At 42.1% G+C, this 13112-nt stretch overlaps 1 protein-coding gene across 2 annotated transcripts in view; it reads right to left on the bottom strand.

The window, feature by feature from the left end:
- Positions 1–3988, bottom strand: part of SVEP1 (sushi, von Willebrand factor type A, EGF and pentraxin domain containing 1) — a 117404-nt gene extending 113416 nt beyond the window's left edge. For both annotated transcript variants that reach the window (XM_030968165.1, XM_030968166.1), the window contains exon 1: positions 3262–3988. In XM_030968165.1, coding sequence (XP_030824025.1) covers positions 3262–3780 — 519 coding nt within the window. In that variant the 5' untranslated portion in view covers positions 3781–3988. The remainder of the gene's footprint in view (positions 1–3261) is intronic.
- Positions 3989–13112: the final 9124 nt, after the last annotated feature.

The raw sequence follows: 13112 nt of genomic DNA, 5'->3' as shown, positions 1-13112 counted from the left end.
ACAATGGACTGGTTTGAGCCTGTCTGAGTACTACCCCTGACTTCTGCTCAACAGTAGTGCACACCTACAACTTCCACTTCAATTACAAAGAGAAATTGTTCCCATTTTACTTCCACTGAAAGACAGAAATTAGACTATCTTCTTTTTGGAAGATACACTTTTATCAACACATTGCCACGTGGAGTAGTTTAAATAATTTTTATTTTTGTCTTTTGGTTTTTTAGACCACCAAACCAACGCAGCTTCAGGATGTTTATACTGTCCATCAAAAAAGATAGCGCACCAATGCTGGCATATATGTAACTGTGACTCTCAGCTGCTAAAACAAGAACCCATTAAGCTTCCATAATTGCATGATGACCCCTCAGTTCTGTTTCAAAGCCCATCTGGTAACAAATGCACATCCTTCCCACAAAACATAATGGGTGGTGTTAGCAGTGGCTATCTCAGGATCAGAAGCTCCAATAGAGTTGCCTATAGGTCTCTCAACACTTTTCACCACTGAGGTCTTTTGGCTTTAGTTACATTCCTTAAGCATCAGGAAGAACACTTGCTTTAGCATGTTTGTATTTTCAATTCTGCTTTGGTTCTTTCTTGCTGTCAGAACAGCTCTGTAGCTTTCCATAATGCAATAAGCAATCTGCTTAACATAAGCTGCATGTAGTTTGTGCTGTCCCACCAACTTATGCTGTGAAAAACTGAAGCCAAAGAGTTTTGAATTAATAAGCTCAGTTTCTTCCCCTTTCTAAGACTGTTTGCATTTGTCTTAAAAGAAAGACTCCAAAAATGAGCACTTGCTAGCTCAAGCATGGCACAAAATCACAAAAAGGGTGGCAAACCCAAACATCAATACAAGTTCAGCCATTCTCATCAGGATTCTGTCTCTTGCCACTGTCTCTTGTGGTATATTTGGCATATTTCTGTAAATCACATAGAATTTATCTTTAACAGGCAGGGTAGGAATGCCAAAGTGTGGTCTACATGGCAAAAGTTAGTAAGGACAGCTTTGACAAAACACAGAAACTCTGCAATAAACTTCTCTGCAAAGTACCTTTGGAGAGGATGCAAAGCTGCAGTGTCAAGAAGAACTCTCTTATGTTTTTCAAAGAAGATGGACGCTGTGTGGTTGTGCAACTGCTTTTAGGATGACGTTTTGCTGCCACAGGTTTTGAGACAGCTACTGCTATGTAAATCTTGCTCCTGTTCACTCATGTTCCCAGGTCAGACACTAACTGGCCTGATGACCTTGCAGAATTCACTCATCTCTCTGCCTCTGTGGTTTCAGTGGAACTGTCACAGATGTGAATTAATGACTTTGAGACCTACCGAAGAAGAGGGCTGCACAACGATTTAAGTGCTGGGTTTATTCTAACAATGCACTTTCCTAAATTTTCTATTACTATAACACATAAGTGATACAATCACAGAGACTTTGTAATGCTTTGAAGATACTTTTGAGTTTGGAAAAGTAGCGGAGAATTCTGGTCAGAAGAATAAGGAATCCCAGGTTAAAGTGTAAAAGAAACGGAACAATTAAAAAAAAAGACAAATTTTAGAAAAGTGAAAGAAAAAATAATTATGGTTGTACCAAAGGACAGTTAAAAACATAAGGCAGCAGTCTAAGAGTCCAGAGGGAATAGCAGTTTTATTATACTTTAAAAACTTTCTAGATTTATTCCAACAGTAGTATTTTAAGCTTAGAACAGTCATTTTCTGAAGAGTGTCTAGAAAGGAGAGTATTCTCTGAAGATGTTAATTTGTCTGACATGAAGAAATCATACTGAAGAAAACCACAGTACAGTATCTTTAACCAAGAGCTAGTAAACAGACCGGAATTTAACCTTGTCATTCTATCTTAATTTTCCCTGTCACCATGTGAATATTTTTCTTCCCACATTCTTATAAGAACACAGTGTAAAATGACAGTCATGCTGTTGCAGCCACAAAGTTTAGCTGGGCTAAAGAAACTAAATTGTAGGTTTCTGAAGGGATTTTTTGTTTATTCCACTTTAAAGATATCATTAGTCAAGATTTTGTATCAAGACAACAGATGGTATTTCTTAAGCTTATATTTTGTTTTTAATGGTTATTTTTAACTTGTATCATTAACTTTTTCACACAACACCCCTGGGATGGATATATATTGAAACACGGCTTCACAGTGGAAGATCTAATACAGGGATGTGTTTTCCTAAAGCCAATTTGGCGTGTGCAGCTCTGAGCACATTTTAAGTGAACTTGCTTTCTCCTGCCAAAAGTGAAGAAGAGAATAATCTCTGCCAATTTCATATGCCCAGCAGTGATGCACCTCTTGCAATCTTGCTCCTCAGTTCCAAATGAGAATGTGTAAGTGTTTCAAGACAAGTGCACCCAATGCTCAGCTACAGGACACTACCAGAAATTAGATTAAAAAAAAATTAAAAATTGCAAATGAGACTTGGTTTGGTGGTTGTTTATGAACACAGAGGCCAAATGACAAGGAAGAACCAGGCCTAGCCTTGTAAAAGAAGCTTCCTGTGTAGACTGGCTGTCCCTTGACCATCAACTGAGAAGTCTCCCCAGTATGACCAAGTGCCAACACATGCCCAGGGGTTGCATTGACCAAATTTCTGCTATGGTTCTGCATGACAGCATGAAAAGAGATTGTGTTACGGTGTCTGGAAGTGCTCCTGGGGACATGCCCCTACTTACTGGTATACTGCACACAGCTTAAGGGGACCTTTGTAAGTCATCAGCAATTAAAACAGACACCTGGCAGATAGGTCTGACAGCTAGCGGGCACTCAAGTCCTGCTGCCATGAAACCAGGCAGGCATTTCAGATGCCAGACTTGACTCATACGTATCACTTCTGAAATCGAGACACGGGCTCCATGTCCCTTCAAAGAACGAATTTCACACGTTTGTTTACAAGGGCAGCAGAAAACATGGGAGTTGCAGGTCCAGACAGCGCGGGAAGATAGTGACTAATTGCTCTGACCAGACCATTCTGCATCCCACACCCCATCGTACAGCCCTACATCCCTCGTCGTGGAACACCCTCGAGCAACGCAGAGAGCCACATTCCCACACCACACACTGCACAGCACACCGTACACCGTACACCCCAACACCCCACGCACTACCGCGACTCTCATCGCCGTGCCTTCCCTCGATGCCGACACCTCGCCCTGCCACAACGCACCCCGCACCGCACGGGCGCTGCCCCACCGCTCGCTCCTCTCAGCGCGCAGCGCACCCCTCCGCACCCCGCCCCGTCTCACCGCCGCCTGCTGGAAGGCGCCCTTGGTGTAGGTGCCGCCGCCGCGGTAGGCGATGGCGGGGATCTCTCGTCCCAGCAGGGCGCACTTGTGCTGCTGCGGCCGCCGCCGCGAGATGTAGTCCACGCGTGGCACCACGTTGCTGCGCGAGGAGAAGGTGACGATGGCGACACGCGTGGCCGCGGGCACCACGGGGAAGTCGGAGAGCAGCTTCTTGACGAAGCGCAGCTCGCTGAGGAAGTTGGCCGGACCCACGCTCGACGACTCGTCCACCAGGAACACCAGCTCCAGCCGCCCGCTGCGCGCCCGCAGGCGCCGCACCTGGCGCTTGAAGGCGCGCCCCAGCTTCTCCACTTTGCTCTCCGTCGTGTCGGGCAGCGGCGGCGCCTCCAGGGACGGCGACGCGAAAGTTGGGGCGTGGAGGAGGGCGCCCGACTGGCCGCCTGGCCGGCCCTGCGGCGCCGACGGCGACAGGGACAGCGACAGTCCCCCCCAGCAGCAGAGAGCCACCAGGGACCACATGGCGTGGCGGCGGGCGCCGGGAGACGCCGGCGGGCGCGGGAGAAGAGCTGCTGGTCGCCCCCTGACGCCCCACCTCTTGTCTACTCGGAGAGGCGCCCGGCCTGCCTCTCTGTCTCCCCGCCGGCCCCCGCAGGTATCCGCGCCCTTTAATCCCCCGCGGCTGAGGCGCTGCCCCTCGCACGCCCCTCTCGCCGTTTTCCCCTCCTCGCCTTTCGGAAGCGTTCTCCCCCCCCCGCGTCCCTCCCCGCCTCCCGCCGCCCCGTCCCGCCCCGATGGGTCCCGCACGGTTGGCGGGGGCCAGCCCGACAGCGAGGCGGGTGGCGGTCACTGGAAACGCGCCGAGCAGAAGCGAAGGGGGGCGGAAAGGCAGGACCCCCCGAAAAGTGAGGAGCGCATTTTCCGCTCCCTCGCCGCGCGGGTTGGAGCTGCTGCTCGCGGGGACGGAGTGAGGGTTTGCACTGACACGTGCTGAATTAATCGTGGTTAATTTAGCCCTTTGTTGTGCGAGGAGGATGCGCCTGCGGCTGGGAGGTTTGAAGGTTCCATATGCTCTGGTCTCGCTCCTGGCTCTGTCACAGTCTCCCTCTCTTGTTCAAGGGCACACTTCAGCCGCCTGAGGACTCGGTTTTTCAACTTTCAAGATGTAGCAATACTTTATTTATGTACGTCTCACAGCAGTGACAGCGAAGTGTCCAGATACGTGGGGTGAGTGTCCACAAGGGTGTGTGCACGAAGGACAGGGACAGCACTTGCATATGTACATCCACGTGTGTTTGCAAACATATACACTGACGTAGCAACAGTGACAATAAACTGTGCGTGTTATGAAAATTCCTGGTTGCCAACTGTGACATTACTAGCCATTTCTCCGAAGAGGTCCTCTGCTGTCTTGCTGTCTGTGAGTCACTTTAGGAGAGAGATACACTCACAATGAGACCTCCTGCCAAATTCAGAACCCACTACCCTTCAATCAATCTCAGTATAGATTTAATTCTCAAGAATATTATGAGTTGAGAACTTGGGTTTGTTTTAGCCATTGATTTCAAAGGGAACAGTTTTCTACTGTTTCTCAATCAACTGCATTTTTGGGAGTAACTTAGTCTCAGGAAAGTTCCCCTGGGACAGATTAGCCATGTAAAGTTGTTGATTGCAACTTTTGGCCTTATGTTGGTATTTTCTTTCTTTTACATATTTGCTACTCCTCCTCTTGAGTTTGCTTCTGTTGACATCACAGTGTGATGGAATACGCAGGTACATTGGTTCATTTGCAAGTTCTTCCCCACATTTACATTTACATTTGGTTGAATGAATACATTCCTTACACATTGAGGCTTTTAGCTGATGGAAAATTGATCTGATACTGTCCTTTTGACTTCCCAGCAGTACTCAAATTTCACTGCAAATGACAAGAGACTAAGTAACAGAAAATATTATTTAATTAGGGAAATGATGCGTCTGATATACACATCCAACATGTTTTTATATGTTTTAAGTTTATGGACTAATCCAAGTGCTTCACAAAAATCTGTTTCTTGGGTATACTTCTGCAACTCAGTGCTTGAAGAGAAAATAGAAATCAGATACTTACAGAGGCATATGTGAAAAACAGTTCTGGTGCCAAAGGATGTGCTATGTTATGGACTGATCAGTTTCTGTTCATGTTATAGTGAAATGAAAGAGTCAACATCATACTTGGGCTACTATGAGACCTTTTTTCTTGAAAGGGTAGCTGAAAATTGCTACAACCACTGAAGTCCTCAGCAAGCTGATTTGCTCCATTGGTCTTTGGAAGATTAAAGAAATTATGCTCCAGTTGCATCCACTGTGGTCACACCGCACCATTAGTATACTTAGTCTTCTCATCTATATTTCACTATGCTGTAAGACTGTGTTGGTCTTTGCACAAACCAGAATGAAAGAATGGAAAAGTATAGGCAAGATGAGTGGTTTCTCAAGGTGCTCCTAACGGAAGAGGATCATTGCAGTTACGATGTTCTGCTATTATCCCTGAGTTTTCAGATCATAAAAAGTACTTTAGTCTGGGTTAGCTTGTTGGAAAGCTAACTGTCAGTTCCTCTATTTCACCTATATTTACATATTCCCAGATTCATCTTTATAGATGCCACACATTTTAGGACTCAGAAGCAGAGGAAAAGAAGACGTACTGAAAACACTTTTAGCAAAAGAAGAACAATTCATGTCAATGGCCTGTTGCCAGTGTGCAATCAGGTATGACTAATGGTGAAAACACAGTAGTTAGAAATTAACAGTAATTAATTTCAGCCTTGGTGATCTCATCAGAATTACGAATGCAAAAAAACCCAGGGAGATTCTAAATTAGTCCTTGATACATGTACAAATTTCGAAAGCATGTATTTTCTTTAGTCACACAGACCCTCCAGTCATGCTGCACAGAAATTCTTACTGGTTTAACAAAAATAAACATGTGTACAGGGCTGCAGAGTGAACTCATCAATGCAAGATGTAAATATATCTATCACACGGGGAGTTTGTAATAGTAGAGGGATAAAGAGGTGAACAGCTAAACTCTGACTATGGCTGCAAGACTGAGACGCTAGCACAGTACTGATGTGAAACAAAATCCAGGAAAATTTAAATGGCAAGAGGAAATTTCAGTCAATGGATAATTAGTGTGCAAAAGGCTTTGAAAAGAATCAGTAACTTGTATTTAGTGAATAATTCTCCTAGTATATTTTCCCTTGTATATAACACAGGTACATCTCTTTATATTGAATGGCATTCAATCTATTTGTGCAGAGAGGAGACACTAAAGCATTACAAGACACTGAGAAGTTAGCATCAGCATCTGTAGTAAAGGAAAACCAATTGTAGGAGGGAAAGAGTGAGGGCAGCCAAAGAATTCAAGTCTGCTCCTAATGTGATTTAACAAAACCCTAGAATAATATCTGGAATAAACTGAAACTTAAAAGCTTGGACTCAGCGTGCAAAATCCTCAAGAAAGTATTTTATCCACGAGGCTGTACTTGCAAAAGAAAAAGTCTTGCAGATGGTGAAGGTCATATATGTATGTGTAAGCAGCAAGCATTCTGTTCACTGTATGTTCACTAAGCTTTTCTGAAAGCAGCATTTTCAAGGGAAATCTCTGTTATAATGAAATTGCCTTCTCCAAGCCTGCCTGCCAGCTTTTTACAAATCCTTTCCATGTTGGTGTGTTTAAGCCCTCTTCTTTTGATGGTCTTTTCCCTGTTGTATTCATGCATATTATTTGCTCTTTGGTTCATACTGATCTGTAGCAGATGGGGAGGTGGAGAGCAGAAGGAGTTTTTTCCCACTTTAAGTGTCCCTGAAGGTCAAAATATCTTCTCTGGGCTTCATTACTTGAACAGAAAATGCAGGTTTAATGTGGCTTCTGATGACAGGGTACTTAAGAAGGTGGTGCTGGACTGTGACTCTATTCCATTACAAAACAGCAGGTAATAAAAAAAAAAATTAGATCTTGTGAATAAACTGTCTTTGTCATGTGACAGAAGAGGGCTGACTGGCCCCGAAAAGGAAAGCTAAAGAGCACCACTTCAGCTGCTTTTACAATCACATTACTGTATCTCTTTAATTGTCTTATTAAAATACACAGACTTGGTGAATTCCAGTAATACTTTACTGTCTCCCCACAAGATCATATGGTCATTTAACACCACTCTGATTACTAAACAAAAGGGAAATCTTTACCCCCAGTTAAAAACCCTTCTGCAAACAAACAGTCTGAGGATTGCTGTCCTTTAGCCAAATAGCTTTTTGCTTGAATTACTCAATGAAACATGGCCAAGCATCTTTCCAAATATGGAGAAGAAAAGCATTGTGTTTCCCCCCCCCCTTCATGTTCCCCCAAATACAGCTGGATAGAGCACATCCTTGTACTCAGCCCACACAGTATTTGTGCCTGCAGAGACAGCACCACAATATCACATACCCTACAATTTTTGAAGGAATGCAGGTCATTTTTGTTTTTACAGTAAGGATGTTCTGCCAGCAACTTTGTACCACAGTGGAAACCCAGCTGCAAATGAAATGTCTTCTGCAGGAATTTCACAGCATTCTAAATTTTAACTAAACTAGAGATAAAATGACAGCTTGAGAACAGAACTCAGAGCCTGATGTTAGTTAAGCTTGTTCTAAGACTCTCTTTGTGCTCAAGCACACAGCATCCATCTGGGGAAACCTAACACAGTATGTAGCTAGCAGAGCTAGGCTTTCTTCCCCTTCAGCCTTTGCCAGGGTACAGGATTACTCTGTGCTGTCCACTTCCCCTTGCAGATGTCAGGGAAGTATTTCAGCAGGGGGTGTTTAAGGAACTGTATGAGGAGGAAAGCTTTCAGGAACAGCGTTTAGAGAGTAGGGGTAGAAATACCTTCAATCTCTTTAAATGAAAGCAGCAGAGCTGTTCTAGGAAAAGAGGAGAAAGAAAGGGCTTTGGGGAGTTGCTTCATCTTCTTTCTTCCTGTGCCTTTTAGGAGAAAGAACATATCCAGCTCCTGAGTGTGTCTTCACCTGGCTGAGAACCTTCACCTCCCAGTGCTGCAGTGCCTTACCTGCTTGCAGCTTCATTCATTGCCCCCAGACTATAGCAAAGATCAGGCAAGACTGCAGTCTCGTTGCAAAGCAGGGTCTGCTCTTGGAAGCTCCCTATGTTAGAATTGTTAGAATGCATTGCTGGAGCACACTGTCTCAGCACTTTCAGACAGTTAAAATTTAATTTTTTTTTTTTTTGTGGCAATAGTGAAAGGTGGAGAGCATTATACAGGATGCAATGTGCATTCAGTTCTGAGGAGCCAAAGTTAGGCTATCAAGATCTTAGTCAAAAAATCTGAGAGGATTTTTTTGGCCATTTTAGGCCTCAGTTGTAAACAGAACATATGGAGGAAACAAAGAATTTTCTATAAATATAAGAGTATTCTCAAGAAGGAGGAATAAAAGGAGATTAAGCTCTTAAATTATCACTTTTTTATCATTAAAAGTTGGGAGAGATACTTTACAATCCTTTCAAATACCAGTAATTCACTGGCTGTAATTATTTTAATATAAATTTTCCAGGGCTAGATAATTGAAGTCCAGACTTCCCACATAAATACTGTTTAAACACACACAAATTGAAGGCAGTCAGTTTTGATTTACACACACAGATCCCATTGACACCTCTGGGAGTTCTGACACAGACTGAAGAGAATACATAGCACTTAAATGAGAGCAAAATGTCTGTCCACATGACTTTGGAAAAAGATCATTATGTAGGAGGAGAAGTGTCAGTCTGCCAAAAATTGCTCCTTTCAGGCAGAGGTCTGTGCATTTTAGTCTTCAGCAGAGCAAACAAGCATTTGAATGAGCCAAATTATGGGTTATTAGTTCAAGTTACAAAAAAAGAAAAACAAGATTCATATTGCTTCTCAGTATTCAGACAATGATGAAGTTTAGTCATATGAATTTTGTTTTCACTGGTGGACAAGCCCAATACACAATAAGGATGTCATATGGCTAGCTTCCAAGTTTAAAAAAAAGGTAGGCAAAATCAAAACATCTGCTGGTCTCTGTTTGCACAGCAGATGTTCGCTACACTTCTAAGCTAAGCTTTTCAGAATTCATGAAGCATACTTTATCCATAAGCACACAGTCAGTCTGTCTTTGGCCTACAACATTCATGCTAAAGTGAGTGTATTTTGCCATATTCTACACCCTGAAGTATGTGCTGTATGATTTTTGAAAGATCCAGGCAAATGTTGAATGTGAGAAAAACATGGAAGGCACCTTTGATCATAAAAGACAGGTTCATATTCAAGGTAACTTGAGATTCTGAAAACTCCAGTGGGACAGAAGAAAAGATGTAGACAAAGTCTGTAGGGTGAAGCTTGTTTATGAAATTTTTTCCTCCTGAATATGCTGATACAATTAAAAAATAGGTTTAGTAGACAGGCTATTCCAGGTTGCTTTTTCAAAACTTGCTGTACATTTTAGCCTTGAAATACAAAGGCATTGTCAGTCTCTCACTCTGCTAACTTACAGCATAGAGGTACTGCTGATGGTGCATGTGTCCTTCTAAAGATGTTCTGCACTAACCAGCAGAGCAAGTGCTCTGGGATAATGAGGGTAAATTTCTAAACTCTCTTTGCTATGTCCAAAGCATCTAAGAAATGGCCTTCATAGACATGACTGGAAAGTGCTTTTCTGAATGAGTAGTGCAGTTCTGTAATTTCCAGAGGTACTGAAACTTAAGGAGCAAGGGAAAGAAGGTTTGGGGCATGCAGAGCAGTTCTTCCCAATTGCAACTGAAACGCACAAGCAGGAGAAGTGTGACTTTTGGCTGTGGTTAGAGAAAGGACTCCAGTTTCAAGGGAAACGGCTACCTTATTAAAATTCACACAACTTCTAGTATTGCATATAATATGAAATATTTTGGATGTGCATTTAAGTTACTATGATGAAAATACTGCTCTTAGACAAGAAATTATCTTCAGCTTGGTAGCAGCAACTGAAGAGAGGTGTGATGGTGTCCTGGTTGCAGAATTGTGTGAGTGCCTTTGCCTGGGGAAGCCATGAGGTTGTGGCCTACCCATGCCATCGTGGTTTTTTTCCTGGTGGTGAATACCTTTTTGTGGGTAAAATACCTTCTCTTTTTGTTAATATTATTAATATTGCTGTTATGGCGCATGTCTTATTTCACTGCTTTGTACTTTCTAGAAATCATTACCTGAACCGATAGTCTCTGCTTTTGTCCCTCCCTTTACCAGAAGGGGTGGGGGGAAGGGGCTTTACTTACTTGGGGTTTAATTTCCAGCTAGTGGAAACCAACACAGAAAAAGGAATAGGATAGTGTAGTATGAGGAAAAACAGAGTTGATGAACAGAGAGAGACTTCACTATCATTTCTGATAAATTACATTATATTAAGTGAATATGCTGGGACCTCTCTTAAAAGGAGATGCTTCACACACCAGTGTGTAGCAAAGCACTTGAACTCTAAGCCATATAGAAATACAGAGGATGCCTCAACATTTGTGTGCAGAAAAACTGCGGAATAAAAATCCTCCCAGTGCCAGTACAAATATATCTCTTCCACCTCTGAAAACATGAAGCGCTGTACCCTAGATTTTTAAAAAGTATTTACTATACTTGCCTATCTTTAAACTGTTTCCTAGAATATGTTAGTTAAAAGACTTGCACATAGACAGATGCTTATTCTAGTCTGATATGGCTCATTATAGTCATACTGCCTCACTCTCCATCTGTATAAGAGTTTTTATTCATATTACTCACAATATTATTTTGAAATTAAGCCAGCCCAGGACTGAAGATGTGAGAAATTGAAATGCTTTCAGAATTACTGTGATACACATCTAGGACAAAGAGCTCTTACAATCACAGTGCCAAAAGAAAGAAAATATACAAGGTTTCTCTTACAGAAAGAAGTGTGAGTTCCTTAGCTAACTTCAGGGACAGCAATAATAATTAGCTTTGAGCTCAGGATGGGAGCAGACAAAAACTGAAATGAAAGCTAGATCAGCAGAAAGGTCCAGTTACCTGTTTTACACATTAATGAGGGCAGCATTGGGGTATCCCAGCCAGCAATGTCGCAATACTGGGACAGCTGGAAGAGTGTCAGCCTCCATCCTGTACTCATCTAGACATTTGCTGTGTCTTTTCTGTCCTAACAGCAGGTACACTCAGCACCCCAAGAGCTTACAAGTCTTGTTTGAAGTCATTCACGCAACCATGCCACATCCCTTTTGTCAGCCTATCAGAAGTTAAAGCAAACAGAAAGGAGGACATGCTGTGTTTTGCATTTGGCTCCCTCGCCCACTTAAAATCACACTAAAGATGTATGTGTTTGCAGCAGTTAAACTAAAAAAGTGTTTAGAGTAAGCTTAAGATGTCTTTAAGCAGTCTGACCTATTTGGTTCATGTGGGTTTTTTATTTTCTGGTTGAAGGGACAATCAGGTTATAGCCTCTTATTGTTAACAGTCCAAAGTGTCTCCTTTCCTGCCTGGTTAAGGAAGGCTGGCTAATACTAACATTTCAGCAGAACAAAAATAAACATCAGGAACTCAAACTGAGATTCAGTGTTCTAGAACTAATTCTTCCATGCATATTCAAGCATAGTTCATATTTATTACTGATGGAAATGTTGTCAAAGTAAGGTCTAAGAAAGACACCAGAATTCGGATGGACTTTGGAAATCAGTGAAGCCAATGGAGACATGGCAGTTGACACCATTTTGGATTCCCAGATTTGAGTCTGAAGCTAATCATCTAAATGTTATACCTGTATTCTCTTGCGTGGAGGAAAGAATTGCCTTTCTGTCTTCATGCCTATGTGTCCATATAAGTGATGGACCTAAGTCTGTCTGTCTGGTGCAAGAAGACACATCAGTCTGGTGCAAGAAGACACATCAGTGTGATGAGCTCTACACTTAGTGTACTCCCCTCTCTGTACAGTAATCATGTCTGGAACCATATCTTGCTTTTTACCTTTTCCATGATCTTGTATTTTGTCTACTTGTCACAAAGATTTTCTGTGCATGTGTCAGCAGATCAGTATTGCATGACTAAAAAGGAGATAGATGAATCCAGTTCAGTCAGCATATACTCTCACTTCTATTGTTTTTGATATTTCCATTAGATGAATTTTCTCAGCATGTAAAGCATGATCCTCAAATGAAATAAAATAAAGATTATTATCAGAAAGGAAATCAATAAAGTTAAATGCTATCTCCTTGAAAAGTGTATGGTAAAAGATGATTTGTACCATGTTTTGTCAATGGACGACTAGTAATAAAAACTCACATACTACTTTGAAAATATTGCTCTATGTGTCAGTACTGCCACTATTCATAAAAATACATTTGGAAAAAAGATATAGAATATATTTCTTGGAATAAATTTACTGTATGTTGTATAAAGCCTATTTTTGTTATAAACAGGAATAAATTATTTTTTCCCCACTGATATTACCTGAGGTGGGCAAAAATTAAGTAATGATAAAAAGTCATATCTAATCAACTTAGTGGTACTACTCTTTCATTTTATAAAGTTATTCTACTTATGTGTACCTTTGTACTCTCTTCTTGTTCCAGGCATAGTTAACTGAAACTGTATTTTAAAGCCATTGTAATTTCATCTGGTTTTTCAGTGCCATGTTCATTGAAGTTTTTATTATTCAAGTGCTGTGATGTAGTCTTTGTCATCAGTGAGTAAACAGTCTATCCCTATAGTGAGTGCTGTGGGCAAGGACAGAGATGCCCAGGAAGGGAAGAACTTTGGATGAGGGTAGCTAAGCAGAGAGGACTTCATTGTGCTTGAGCAGTG

This window comes from Camarhynchus parvulus, chromosome Z (genome assembly GCF_901933205.1).
Source record: "Camarhynchus parvulus chromosome Z, STF_HiC, whole genome shotgun sequence".
Lineage (NCBI taxonomy): Eukaryota > Metazoa > Chordata > Aves > Passeriformes > Thraupidae > Camarhynchus > Camarhynchus parvulus.
The sequence above is the reverse complement of the archived record's forward strand: the minus strand, read 5'-3'. Positions and strand labels throughout refer to the sequence as shown.